A 14,613-nucleotide genomic window follows, 5' to 3' on the forward strand; every position below is an offset into this window, starting at 1 on the left:
GAGTGAGGACCAGTGAGAGTGAGCAAACAAGAGAGAGAAGCTGATAGAGAAAGCATCCGAGTCTGAGCTTTTCAGCAAATAAGTTAACTTATAAGTCATAAATAAACTCCTATTTCTTTGCTTTTAGCTTCCTCCATGCTTTTGACTCATGAAACACAGAAATGAAATTAATTCAGTAAAATCTAGATTTAAATTGAACAGAATGACCCATTGGTAGCAGATCCAAATATCAGATTCATCCACCCCTATCTACATCCACCTTTTATATTCAGTCAATCAATTTCAGTAAAGATAAAGTTTATATTAACTTTTTCCAGTGTTGCTTTGTTGCTTTCTAATACTTCATGCTACAGTCACACTAGGTAAAGCAGTGGTAGGAGACCATGACACGACCAAAATTATTGCATCACGTTGGAATCTGACTGCAGCACAGCCAGTCTGCTATCAGTTTGTGGCTGACTGGAGTTAAGTTCGCAGTAACATTGCGTTTGTGAAAATACAGCAATTAAATGTGATAAATGAGTGAAAATCTCAAATGCTTCAGGAATTCTCATTAAACAGAAACCAACATTAACTTATATTCAGTGGGGCCCAGCAAGCCCCTCATAGATTTGAAATTCCTCCTCAAATACTTACATAGTTGCTGCAGGACAGCAGGCAGGTTGTACTCATCAGAGTAGACTAACTCAGATTGTTTGCCAGTCTGTCTGCGTTTATAAATTAAATGGCAATTATTTGACTTTCTGGGGATTATCGGTGACCAATGCAGTCGTCTTGCAGTCCAGTGTGCTTGTCCAGAGGTTTAGGGTGCTACACGCTCAACCTCTGGTTGACCACTTGGTCGCCACAACTATAGTCAATCAGTCTCCAGTTGCAAAAACTGAATAAACGAATGGATTCAAACACAAAGCAATGGGCAATTTTTTTCCCTGCTTTTACTGTAGTGTGACTGAGCTGTTAGGTTCGAGAGCTATGCAGAATGACCCAACATGCATTTTAAAGAGTCAGCTTTTCATTTTCTATTTAAATTAAATGTAGCTGGAATGTAGCTAAAATAAAACATTTCTAAAACAATGCCAGTTTTGAAGAATTGTATTCATACGGTTAGCAAAAACATGCAAAAAAAGGACAGGCAATTCTCATTTAACTTTGACTTTGCTATACGTCCCAACAGAACTGATAAACATATACCTGACAGAAAAATGTTTCTTCATGTTGTGCAAATGCTACGTTTACTGTGTTGAATACTGATGTGTGTGTGTGTGTTTTCACCAGGCACCTGGATGCTTGGCTCTGACTTGAATGCAGTTGGAGACATGAGAGAAACAGAGACTGGGGGCTAATCGTTTGTTTAGAATAAAAAGTTGCACCACCCACTAATCTCTTTGGCAGGAGAAAGAGTGAAAGTATAATTGTACATTAATTACCATGTTTGTTGTATTTGTCACTTTAAATTTTAAACAGCTGGTGTAATGTTTCTGCTTTTAACTACTCAGCCATATAAAAGAAATCAATGCTGACAACAGACGTGAGAGGGATTCTTTAGTCTTTGTATTATTTAATGTCATTAATATAATATTGCTTTGAAATTTGAAACAGTATCACATTTTAATTGACAAACCATACTCTGTCCAGAAACATGGGCAAAGCATTGTATGCTGGTACAGTTTTTTTTCTTTTCCTCTACATTTTGTTACCCTTTAATAATAATTCCCACATTTTCAATAGACCTGAATCAATAGAAATGCTCATTAATGGTCTATATCATTAATGGTCTACAGTGCTCTAAACATTACAGTACCTACATAACAAGATCAGAAAGTCACACGGAGGCCAGGAAATAGACTTGACCTTTCTGAGTGACCTTTCTCAAGACAGGAGTGATACACAGGTCCTGTTTAGCCAGTGATGTGGGACTACCGGTTTACCTTTTAGTCTGTGTTGGGATTCATCTCAGGGGCAGTGGAGGAGCAGGGGATATACGGAGTGAGATCTAAATGTCAGAGTAAGCGCTGGTTTGGCCCTGCACATTGCATAAGGCTTACCTCTCAGTTTCTCTCTAGCTCTTTCACACTGCTCTGCCCGCTATAACTCAACACACACAAACACACTCGCATCGGCTGCTCCCCTTCAACTCACAGCTTGGTATCCGGAAACTTGAACGCTGGGGCGAGCTACACAAGGAAAACACCAATGTTAAAAAGAGCGGTTACATGCACAGCGATATCATGCCACCAAAACTTGCTTTAAATAGCTTGCTGCTCATTTAAGTGTAATGCTTTTATATTGTGCATCCATAATAGAGCAGGTTGTTTCGGTGACACACAGAATGGGAGAACATACGTGACAAAATGTTGGACGACGATGGCAAAACGAAATGAGGGTGAAGCGCTGAGTTGGCGTGTGACGGGGAGAGGGAACGTAAAAAGCGAATGGCAGGTGAGTGAGAGGAGACGAGACACTGCTACGGTACATACAGAGAGACTGCTCAGGCCAAGTGCATCAAAGGGTACGAAAACACAAACACACTGCCAACATGCAATCATCAGTGGAAGCTAACAGTTAACAGTCAGAAACAGAGTGGCAATGACACAGCCACGGTACCGCACGCAGGCCGGTTACACCGTAATAAAAAAAATAAAATCAGTCAGCCTCCACGAGCTCAATCCTTCACTTCTCCCGCAGCACACAAAAAACAAGGACAGTGGCCAGTGATGTAAGAGTCCAAACTCCCATGAGGACAGACAGAAACAAGGCATACAGCACGCACAGCAGGTAGTGCACACAGGGGAGAACCCACAGATATGTGTCGACTTCACGACGACCTTTTTTTTTCAGTCACAGTGCAGGAGGAAAATCTTTTAAGAAAAAAAAAAATGGTACCACGCTCTCAGCATTACAAATCCACTCGCATTAACACGACACCAGAGCAACATTTAGATTTGGCTCTTTTAATGTAGTGGAATAAAATCTTTTCACCCCCTCAAAGTAACACACTTTGCATGTACTGTACCTAATTCTAAACTGGAGTGAAACAGCATGGATACCTACTCAAGTAATCATGATAATAAGATGCTATGACGGGATATGTGCATCAGATTGTGCTAGAGGCTCATTAATACACCCAATATTCTTTTTTAAACTTTGTTTACGTTTTGTTTATGGTTTTTTTTTTTTTGCCTCTGGTAGTAATGTTGGGATTCTTTACAATCCCTTCGTAATCATTCCCCCCAACCCACATTTCAGTTATGCCCCGTCTATCAAAAAGTATCACAAAAATCCACGAATGTCAAATTTGCACCATAAGAAAAAAAGAAAACAAGGTCTTAAAAGGGATAGTGCCATGTTTTTAAACACAGTGTTCCTTTTCATTTTTTTTTCTTTGTTTAAACTGACAATAAGAAGAAGCTGTGATTTTCAGGCTCTCAGTGCTACCACGACTGCTGAGAGGCACTGGGCAGTACAAGGCCAGAGCAAAGACTCATCCTGACAAAAACTGTACCATCTCTGCATCAACGTCATCCCAGCTAGTCACAGTCAGTTTAAATACAGCAGGAAATAAGAAGTGTTGCCTTTTTTTCTTTTCTTTTTTGCCTTTAAAGTCTTTTAGAAGCAGGGTGGAGGCGTGCAGTTGTTGGGTGGTGGTGTTCGGGCAGGTTAGGGGATTTTAGTTGATTATAGATAACCGTAATGAAGTAAGGCTGTTGTCCTTGATATTGTCCTTCTGGGTGTGTATGTGTGTATTTGTGTGAGTTTACGAGGTCTCAGTTTTTGGTCCGTTTTGAGTCCAGACATCAGTGATTAGATTCGTGACCGATTCCTTGTGGTCTTTCTATGAGTATTGTACAAATGCGTAGAAAAAACCCCAACAACAACAAAAAGAAAACACAAGTTGTTTGCTGCATGTTGCTGTTTTGTCTTTCATTGATTAATTGTCCATCTTGCATCCCATGCTATCAAAGCAGCCTCCTCATAGTGCTTCACAGTGGTAGATGCCTGGTAAGACAGGACAGGCTACAGATGGAGAAAGAAAAAAAATTATAACTGTCGAGAGGCAAAACAACCAAACAATTGTGTAAATGAAAAAGATATGTTAATAATAATAATAAAAAAAAAAACTAAATATAAGCTACAGACTCGAAATCTATCTGTGTGATACCAAAAAGACACAATAAAGAAAAAGTTAACATTTTGGAGAATATGCTTGCTGGGAATTATGCAAGGGGACACAACTGTACATTTAATATGGAGCTGACTGGATTTACAGGTAGCAGAGCACCTGCTTAATTAAGCTCAGCTGCCACAAGAACCGATACTGAACTGAAAATGTAACTTTCTTTTCAGTAGTTTTTGCTGTTATTTTATTTTTATTGTATGAATTTATTTAAGCCATTCTTTTTTTGGTTGTGTTTTTTGTTTTGGTTGCTATAACACAGACATTTACCAACTTTTGGGATAAACTAAGTAGAAATGCTTTAATCTGTTTGGCATACAATCTTATAACTAGCTAACCTGCCTTTAGAAAATGAAACACAATCAGCACCACTAAAGCTCCCTAACGATGTGGCTTGTTTAACCCAGCGGTTCCTAATCTGTGGACCCTGATGGGAGGAACTTTGAAATTTGGGATGTGGACTGAGGTTGTTATAGTTAACTTAAACTGAATGGAAAAACAAAAGCTAGGTTGGAAAAAAAACCCACATCTCAGTTAGGCCTCAGTCACACAGGCCTAGAGACTGGTCCCCCTGGCAACCACGGGTCGTTAGTGGAAAATATTTAATCCCCGACTAGTTGCGGAGATTTCTGGCTGCTGCTGGGTGAACTTGGTTGCTAAAATGGAGCTGCATCAAAAACTTGCTTGTGATTGCACTGGTTGTTAAGACTGCAAGTTCACCTGTACTTTACATCAAGGAGGGTGACTTGTCTATAAACACTTGCCACAGCTACTTCCCGAGTGGTAGTGAAACCTTAGGAAGTGCACTGCAGACTAAAACTGGAGACTGTTCACCTTCAAAAGTAAAAATTGCTCTTTTCATCCAAGCAACACATTTCAACAGCACCTTTTACTTTGAAAATGAATGGTCACTCTGTGCATAATTAGCAAGTGTTTGCAGATGAGTTGGCATCTTCCATGTGAACAACGGGCACCAGTGGCAATCTGCTGGAAACCAAAACAATCGCAAGGAAAGTTGCACGATGGGCTTTAGCAACCAATTTCACAACCAATAACCTCAGCAACCATTACACTTTTTTTCCCCTAGTAACTGGAGGTTGCCAGGGTGGGAGAGGAGGGGTCGCCTGTGTCTAGGCTGGTGTGAAAACTAAAACGTGCAGTATACTTATAATCTAACCTATCTAATAATATTAGACCGTTTCTTTAGCTATTTGTTAAATAGCTGAAATTTGTCAATAATCAGTGGGAGAATGCTTTGGTGAATGTGCTTATTGAGATATGTAGCCTGTGTGATTTCTGTTTCAGCTTTATATTAACTATACACCTGTGAGACTGTCAATATCCTCACGTAATTCTCTGCTAGACATATTTCCCAAAACGTCTAACAGAAAACCATTTTTAAAATAATATAAACTCAACACTTCTGGAAATACTTCAACTTGCCTTTAGCCAGTGTGAAGTCTAGACAGAGCAAGAGAAAAAATGAGCATGCCTGTTTTGTCTGTGGAGAATCACTTTTTAAAAAAAAAAAATGGCTTGAAAGAGGAAGAATAATAAAGATGCAACCTCTGGGAGCTATCGGGGATTTGGAGGCAGATGCAAGTTGTCAGGAAGAGGAGGATGAGGAGGAAGAGGCAGTTTGGTTGAGAGAGCGGGGCCACTGTAAAATGAGATCAGTCCAGGATCATCCGTTCCAGAGCTCCGCCATTGGCTGTAGCAGCAACAGGCGACGGAGGCTGCCAGGGGGTGTTGGGGAGGCATGGGGGAGCCGCAGGAGTGTTTGTCATGGCAGGTAGGAGGTTGGTTTGGGTCGCTGGGTAGGGCAAAGGAGGGTGCAGGAGTAGGCAGCCCTGAGGGATGCTATACCATCACAGTGAGAAGGCACGGGGCTCACATGTATATATGTGTGAGTGTGAGAGATAAATAGAGAACCGGATGCAGGGGCAGAGGAAAATACAGGGGGGTGCAGAGGGGCGGCTGTGGGAGTCCGGCCTCAGAATATGGTGGTCTCGTACTTGGTGCTGACAGGGCGCCTGTTGGCGTCCCGCTGGTCCAAGAGCCAGGTGGTGCTGCCCAGGGACTGCATGTCTGGGTCCATCTCCAGGGGGTCGATCTGCCGGGGGAGGGAGGGAGGAGGGACGAGAGGAGGGCGTGAGACGTGTGGCAGTGGAGGCCATTGCGCCACACTGACAAGTCCTCAGCTCACACACGTGCATGTGGATTAGAGGTACAGTCCAGTGATCATGTTATAATCACAGACACTCAGGGCTCAATCCACAACATGGATGATGTCTGACAGAAAAGACCCTCAGCCTGTATAAGCAGCGGCAGTAAAACCAACAATACGACCCTCTGGGAGTTAAAACATACGCTGATTAGTAGTTCAAAAGCACCATGCTCTACACCATTGGCTACTGTCATAGCACAAACGGCAAAGACACATAATTCTACATGCATTACGCTGAGTAATTTACTTAGAAATACATTTGACTTTTAATTAGCTTGAAAAAAATCTCAACGTAGGCGTTTGGCAATCTGAAATTTCCTGCTTATGAAAGACACCTTCAGTTGAAAATATCTTAAAAACAGTTTAAAACCATCGAGCAGAAACAACTTCAGCCATCATGTTATTGACGCAATGGGCTAAACCCACACTGGCATAATTTAGCCAACAGTCTTCATATAAAGACGGTAAATCACATCAATGAGTCGCTCCAACCACAGAGCTAATTGCATTTTAACACTAAAATGTAAGATGAAGATGAGAGATGGGAAAATAAAAGGATGAGGTTCATGGTTGAAATACTAATAACCACACAACGTGGAGGCGAGGTGCACCGAAGCACTCAGATGCAAGAAAAATAAAGAGGAGAGGGAATTGTGTGTAAGAAGATGCATGATTAAGGATTGAATAGAGGAAAGGAAAGAGAAGGACCTGGACTCCAGGGCTAACAGAGTGCAACGGGAGGAAGGAAGGACGGTGGGTAGTACACGTGTGACAGTGACAGCAGCGGCATTCGAGCAGAGGGGCACCCTGGGAAGCAGGAGGACCAAGAAGACAAGAATAAAGACATGTTAAAAAAAAGAAGAGCGCAGAGGGACAGAGAATTTATATGCACTAAACAGACAGTGTAGAAATCCAGAAGCAGCAGAACGAGCAGTTCATTATCTGTCCTTAAAGCTCAAGAGGGCAAATTTCTCAGCATCTTTGAGTTTTCTTGTCATTGACTGTTTACTTAACCCTGTCCATGAATACTGACGGTCCAATTATAGCTTAGTAGCTCCAGCTAGGCATGGCAGTATTTATTTATACTTGTGTCATTTTTGGCCCTCCATATGGCAGGTCTGTGAAGCGTTGGATTTCTCCACTTGCTCAAGTGGCGTGCATGTGGCTATAGTAAAGATGGAGCAAAGTGTGAGGAATTCATTTACGAGTGTTTTTACTGTTTAAAGAAATCAGCAGCATGCCCAGAAGACTAGTTTAGTACCTACAAACCTACAATAACTGTGCATTCATCTGATTTGAGAAATTAACTGTCCAGGGTAACAGTATTTCTATAAATTGTTCAAATTCACATATCAATATTTGTCAGTGATCCCGGTGAAGCGATTATATACTGGAAACAGCTATGAAGGTTGCATCAGTGTTGTTCCTATATTCCAATTTAAAAAGCAAACAAACACACCAAAGATTACAAACTTATTCCCAAAGCCAAGAAACTCAAGAACATACATCATTATTAAGAAATCCACTTTGCACTGTTCCTTTACTGAGTGCATCCTGGGGTCTGTCAAAGGTTAACATTACTGGCTAGGCCCTTTTCTTTATTGAATATGGGCACATTTACACTCCAGCTAAAGTTACTCAAGTAAGCAACATTTGATCATCACGCTAATTAACAGTGGAAGCTTTGTAAAGCATTTTTAGAAATATTCTATCCACAGCACAGATAAAATACTAGGGTTAGCTAGCTTTAGACACAACAAAAAATATTTGTGCATAGATGATGAGCTGGCGAAGTTTGTGAAATTGAGCCAGAGGTGTGCAGCTTTTGAATCTGTCTTAGCACACTGGTTTAACAGTTGTTTTCACTTATGTTTACCATTTTCTGCTTTATTTCAAAGCTCTGACACTAAATGGGCAAACACTCAAATATTTTGGTTTCCTAATATGTCATGTCATTGAGTACTATTTAACCCAATAACAGTAATGTATACATGTCATCTAATGACATATGTTTTAGTCACTGCATTATTTCTGATAACTATGTATTTTAATGATAATAGTAGGGTGGGGCTTTTCCTGGCGTAAGAAATACACCGACCAATCGCAACTGGATTTCTTTAAGGGAAACAGCCATTAACGAATCTGGCCAATGGGCATACACTGGACTTTTTTTTTTTTCATTTTGAGATGCATACTTAAGATTCCTTTACAATATTTTTGTTTTAAAACCAGAGGGGGGAAAAACCTGACAGTAACAGTTGATAAATATTTTTTGTTTTAGGAAATATTGTCTTTATGCAAACTACAGAGGACAGGGCTTAGCAAACAGTCAATCTCTTCTTAGGTAAAATACATAAGAAACCTTCATGATTGTCACAGTTTTTGTTTCACTTCACTTGGTAGCAGCGAAGTGTATTAAAACAAATCGCAGCTGACAGAAATCAGCCCCCCCCCCCCCCCACTCTTCTCATCTAAAACTTAAACAACCAGCAGGCTCATTATGCAGCTCTGTGATCACTCCATATATTATCCTTGCAGGCAGGTAGTAAAACAATGTGATTTGTGTCTCTGAATAAGCAAGTGGTCCAGCAGTGTGTGTGCGTGCATGCTCCTAGTGGTGGCTGTGCAGCGCTCTCAGGTGACAGTGATCACTGAGTGCTTATTATATGCAGCCTGAAAGGTCAATACATCAATGCTCAGGGTATACCTGAACATTTATGCAGCACACTCAATCAGAAGTGAGGAAGCAGCGGGTGGTTCTGACCAACGAGGCTGTGCACAAGCTTAGAAAAATCCCAGAGGAAATCACACACCTCCTCCCACCCCACTGTTAGCAACAAATAAAAGGAATCATTCATCACGCTTCACATATGCACAAAAAGAAAGTCTCCTCTGATTGGAGTGACTCACAGAGCAAAGTAATGACTCATCACTTTCTACCACACGCACAGCAAATCCTCCTTTGTAGGTGGCCCATTAGGGGTTCAGCAGTGGAGAAAAAGTGGGTCACAGGGTCTGTCTACCTATTTTGAAGTATGAATGCACAATATGTTCCTTCACACCCGCTTTCCTTTTAACGTGTAGAGCAACCTCACCACTCAAATGCACTCAGAGATGCACACATTCGCCACGATTTTCTTAAGGTTTTATAGGCTGGTACTCACTGCTGATCTTCGCATGCTGCTCCAGGACTGAGATACAGGACGGCTGGTTTTAGTGTCTATGACCTCAGAGCCCAGAGATGAAGGAGGCATGTAGTGTCTCGCCCTGGACTGAATCGCCATCTGATAAGCCACCTCAAATGCCTGTCCCAGCGTTAGGATGATCTCGTAGGTCTGTGTCTGTGTGAGTGGAAAATAAAGATTCATTGTACTGAAATATGTGACGAAAAGCAAAGCAGGCAAAAACAACTTTTTAACAGCTGACTTTAAATGACCGCACACAACAAAGACAAAATCTTTATGCACTTTGCTTGTGTGCTCAGTAAACATTTAATTTCCATAAAAAAACACAACTAAGCACCTTGTATTAGTTACGCTACAAAGCTTGGACTAAAAAAGTCTTCTGAACGTGTTACAGTATTTGTTTTGAGTTAACCACTATTCAATTTGGTTAGCAAACACTTGTTTTCAGCAAATTCGCAGCACACAAAAGCGCTGCTCTTCACATTTTTAGGATAATTACTTTGTATAATTATCCACAGGCTCTTGTTTAAATATGATGCATTTACAGAGAAAAGCTAAAGCAGTTTTTAATCTGACATTCTGTGCATGGAGGAACTGTGTGAAGTATAAATAATCGAGGCTCAGCAGTGTTTTTTTTGGTCCTGTAAAGATCTTTTTCAATGCAGTTCATTAAAAAAAAACAAACAAACCCACAAACAAAAATTTTTTCCCTGCAGTTAAAGTGCCCCCACAGTGGTCGAGCTGCCAAAAATGAAACCTCACTGCTGACCTTTTAACAGACCTTTCGACTCAAATGACAACATAATTTGTGCTTGTGCATGGAAATGCCGTGCATAGCAGGAGTGGGTCTTTAATCAAGCTATTTGATGAGCCAATCAAGAAAATAATCCATAGGATGCTCAAGGCAGGTTTAACTGCAGGATATATGACGTCCTACAATGGGACATTTTGGTTTTCTTTCTTTATTTACCCCAAAATTTGCAAAATGTTCCACAATGATATGAAAATATGGGGCTGTCTGTAGTGGATTATTTTAATATATTAGCATAATTACAGTGTATTATGCTTATAGTTCTAATTCTATTAAATCAATCACAGGGCTGATGTTACTCACCACTTCCACAGTGCTGAAGACATGACAGAAGTGGTGGCCGCTCTTCAGATCCTTGGTAATGTATGCAAATGTGCAGAGGTCATCTGGGTCTTGCGCGGCACATGAGATGTTCCTGATCTCATGTTCTGCTACTATAGTCTAATGAAGACAGGAATGAAGTGAGCGCTAAATGGGAATCAACCACTAATGGACAGTGAGAAAGTCGACAGCAGTGTTTGCATTGGACAGGTCAATAATCAATAATTCTCATTACCTTTGTGGCTGCATCGATGAACTTAACACCTCTATAGGTAATGGACAGTATGACAACTGGACCCTTTTTGGAGTCCTTGGATTTCTGGAATAGATACAAAAAGAATAAGTGAGAATAAAGAAAAAAAATCACTGCCTGTTTTGGGGAGTTTATTAATTGTTATGACGGATAAAAACACTTTTCAGTTATTGTTATTACAATTTAGGCTTTGTCCTGTTTCATACTTCTTTTTTCTCTCTTCTTTCCCCTCATGTTTTCACCAGTCGCAGCAGACGACTGCCTCCCAACCCCCGAACATCGGCTCTTTTGAACCAATATGCCTGATCATCTCCTTTATAATAACCTGAACACAGATCATGAACCAACAGTATTGCTGCTCACATGAAAGCAAGTTAAAGGTTTAGTTTCAGCTGTTTGCTGCCAGATACATCTAGTTGTTACTTTATTGTATTTTAGTGGACTTAAAAATTTATTTATTATTGGATTGATGGCATGAACTAGCATGGTGTTTGCCCACAATGTAAATTAAAGTAGTAAAAAAAAAAATCAACCGGCAAGAACCTGTAAGAAAAAAAAAGGCTTTTTAAACCTTATTTTGGGAAAATACCACCAATTTTTTCAAATTTAAAAAAAAAAAGTATGTTTAACTGGTTATTCTATACATAAAGTTATAGCTCTCTCCCCAACCACGCGTCAGCGTTGGGTGTTACCATGATGGCTTTTACATTTGCTCTTAGAAGGACATTGGCAAATACTTACCCTAATTTTTGCACAGGCATCTTGTGTGGACTCAATCCCTCGTAGATCCCTGATTATCAATGATCCTAGATACTAGAGGAAAGAGTCAAAACACAATTTAAAAAATGATTTAAAAGTTGGTGCTGGCAAACGAAGTCAACTACAGACACAGACGGGCCATCGCAAGCACAGGATGTATTTGAATAAAAGTGTTCTACACTATTTCTTGTTTAATAGTGTTTAATAGTCCATCTATAACATATTTACAGCATATTCTGGCATCTATGCTGAAGACAGTAAAAGTGACTTACTGTTGCCTCGTACCCGCAGGAGTCCAGAATGAGTTTCTCAGGCTGGTGATGCCAGGCGGAGACCGTGGCATAGGTAGCAGAGTGGCTCGGCGGCCGGAGGTTTAGACGAGACTCTTTATGCCGGTCGCTGTGTCTGTCCTGCAGATGCAAATGAACAGGCTGCTAAATGCAATGAAGAGAACAGACTGATCCAAGAACAAAATATTCTCTGCCTTGTGTTCAATTTTTGTAGATATTAAAGGGGATAAAATGCTATTTTTTCAATGTTTTGCAGGATCTTTGTAACCACACTCATTTCAAATACTAATTTGTGCATCCATCAAGTTGGCAAGGTAAAGGGTTTCTGACCGCTGAACATTAGTGTGAAGGCAGATGTCTGGTCAGCAGTTTAATGCAAGTCTTTTATGCTAGGAAACGAATAAATATTATGCATGCTGGGCCTTAAGGTCAGTGTAGGCTGTGCTCAGTGCTTTCATGAATCACTGTCAGAGTAAAATATACTTATGATGATCATTACACACTAAGATTTTATGGAAATTGTAAGTATTGATTTTTATACAGCAGTGGTACCATATTCCCTTTCCTTATTTGTGGATGCTCCCGTGTGCTTCCAGATTGGCCTCAGTGAGTCAGAAAGCAGCTATGCCAGCTTCACTGTTTGTGTTGTAGTTTGACCTTTAACAAATGCTAAGATTTGATCACTGTGTTATTCTTGGTTTCTTCTCTTAAAGAAGAAACAATAGTCTACAAAAAAAAAAAAAATGCTCAATGGCACTTCATGTCTTTTTTGTTTTTTCTTCCTTAGACTACTTCATCACAATGATCATCAATTTATTTTTTTTATATTTTACACATATTTTCTATATTCTATTTATCAGTTTGGGGACTTAATGGAAGTTAAGATTAGCTTAATTAGCTAAAATTACACATATTTATATATAAGAAATAAACTCAAGTTTTTGTTCATTAAGAATCAGCAGTGCTTCAAATGTTTATTTGGACAGGGAGAAAATATCAGACAGATGATTAAATATGACATTGAGTTTTCCAACTATATTGATTCAAAATGTCAGCTCCAAAATGTGGGTTTCCAAAACTTTCCATCGACTGTATTTTCTACGTACATCTGAGCACATCCTTAAGATTAGAGCCACAAGGTGGTATGAGCTGATCAGGATATCTCCAGGACATCTCCTAGTTGAGGTTTATCAGGTATGTCTAATCAAGAGGAGAGCCTCAGGCAGACCCAGGACATACTGGAGAGTTTATATATCTCCAAGATTAAGGACTAAGCAAGAGCTGTAGGAGGTGGCTGAGTGGAAGGATGTCTGAACATCTCTGCTTAGACCTGGCTACGCAGCAAAAATACAATGTAAAAACCCAACAACCTTGAATGCACCTCTGCTTTTTTCACTGGTTCTAGTTACATTTTGCTTTAATCAATCACTCTGCACATCCACCCTTCAATGCAAAACTTCGTTTTACATCCGGACCAGCACAACACATTTAACTTTCGGCAGCATTTATTTATTTGTTTCTTTTATTTATTTAAAAAAGAAAGAAGAGGTCAGAGTGATGTGATTATTTAAAACGAAATACCAATACCCCCAAAGTTATTTCTACTTGATAACAAGCAGGAAACAATATGAGCCTCAGTACCAAGAAAAACCCAAATGTTAGACACTGGATAAGACAAATGATGTCAAACCTATGGCTAGAAAGACTAAATATACTGTAAATATTATGTATGTTAGATTGAAGGTCAAACAAGGGTTTGTAGAAAAGGCTTGCAATTAATCTGACTGACTTATTGTCAATGGTTTTCTGTGTGCGGAAACAGAGAACAGGCTGTTTTCTTTGCATCTTTGTCATTTCTTTGTGCCTGATTGTGCTCCTGCATCTGCTGAAAGCTACAGACATTGTTGGAGAAAAGCATTTAGGTAAAAGAAGGTGGCACTCACTACAGAACGTGGCCTCTCGCTATAAGAACGCAGAGATACACTACAGTCTTGGTCAACTCCTCTTCGCCTCCGATCTGACTCGGTCAGGGGAAGGAGCATGTCCATGGAGCGACTGGTGTAGGGGTCCAGCTGACTCAGGGGAGATGTGGTCTGGGATAGGAGGTCATGGAACTGCCATACGCATCGACACACACACACACACACACACACACACACACACACACACACACACACACACACACACACACACAGATTAATGATTTGAAAGCACTGTCTACACAGGCTGGTTTTCCTGATCTACATCCAAGCCTAATCCTCGACAAAAAGAGCCTCTTCCATGGAGATTCTCAATTCTTTTTAGCCCAGTTTAATCTGCCTGGGAAATCAGCCCTCAGTATTTAACTGTTGTGAACATAATGATATTGAAGAATCTCATTCCAAAATTAGATTTCCGCTGCAGAAAGAAAAAGGATCCATTTTCTCACAAAATGATGTCGGTATAGAAAAACAGCTCAACCGTGCCATGCTGCTTTACACTTCAGCTCTGTCTGGATTGTTGTAGAGTAAGAAAAAAATAAACTAAAATATAACAGCACACAGGAACGAGGCTAAACATGCTGAGGGAAAAAAAAATCAATATGTGTGTTATA

The 14,613-nt window shown here is 40.2% G+C and overlaps 1 protein-coding gene across 1 annotated transcript in view; it reads right to left on the minus strand.

The window, feature by feature from the left end:
- Positions 1-6,092: 6,092 nt before the first annotated feature.
- Positions 6,093-14,613, minus strand: part of anks1ab (ankyrin repeat and sterile alpha motif domain containing 1Ab) — a 49,848-nt gene continuing 41,327 nt past the window's right edge. Inside the window, exons 7-13 of the mRNA XM_085353438.1 lie at positions 13,964-14,134; positions 12,003-12,140; positions 11,713-11,784; positions 10,954-11,037; positions 10,701-10,838; positions 9,566-9,742; positions 6,093-6,287 (exon numbers count right to left, since the gene is read on the minus strand). Coding sequence (XP_085209564.1) covers positions 6,168-6,287; positions 9,566-9,742; positions 10,701-10,838; positions 10,954-11,037; positions 11,713-11,784; positions 12,003-12,140; positions 13,964-14,134 — 900 coding nt within the window. The 3' untranslated portion in view covers positions 6,093-6,167. The remainder of the gene's footprint in view (positions 6,288-9,565; positions 9,743-10,700; positions 10,839-10,953; positions 11,038-11,712; positions 11,785-12,002; positions 12,141-13,963; positions 14,135-14,613) is intronic.

The sequence above is a fragment of the Diplotaxodon limnothrissa genome, linkage group LG5, assembly GCF_057381915.1.
Source record: "Diplotaxodon limnothrissa isolate DT_005_m linkage group LG5, D_limnothrissa_male_GT1.1, whole genome shotgun sequence".
Lineage (NCBI taxonomy): Eukaryota > Metazoa > Chordata > Actinopteri > Cichliformes > Cichlidae > Diplotaxodon > Diplotaxodon limnothrissa.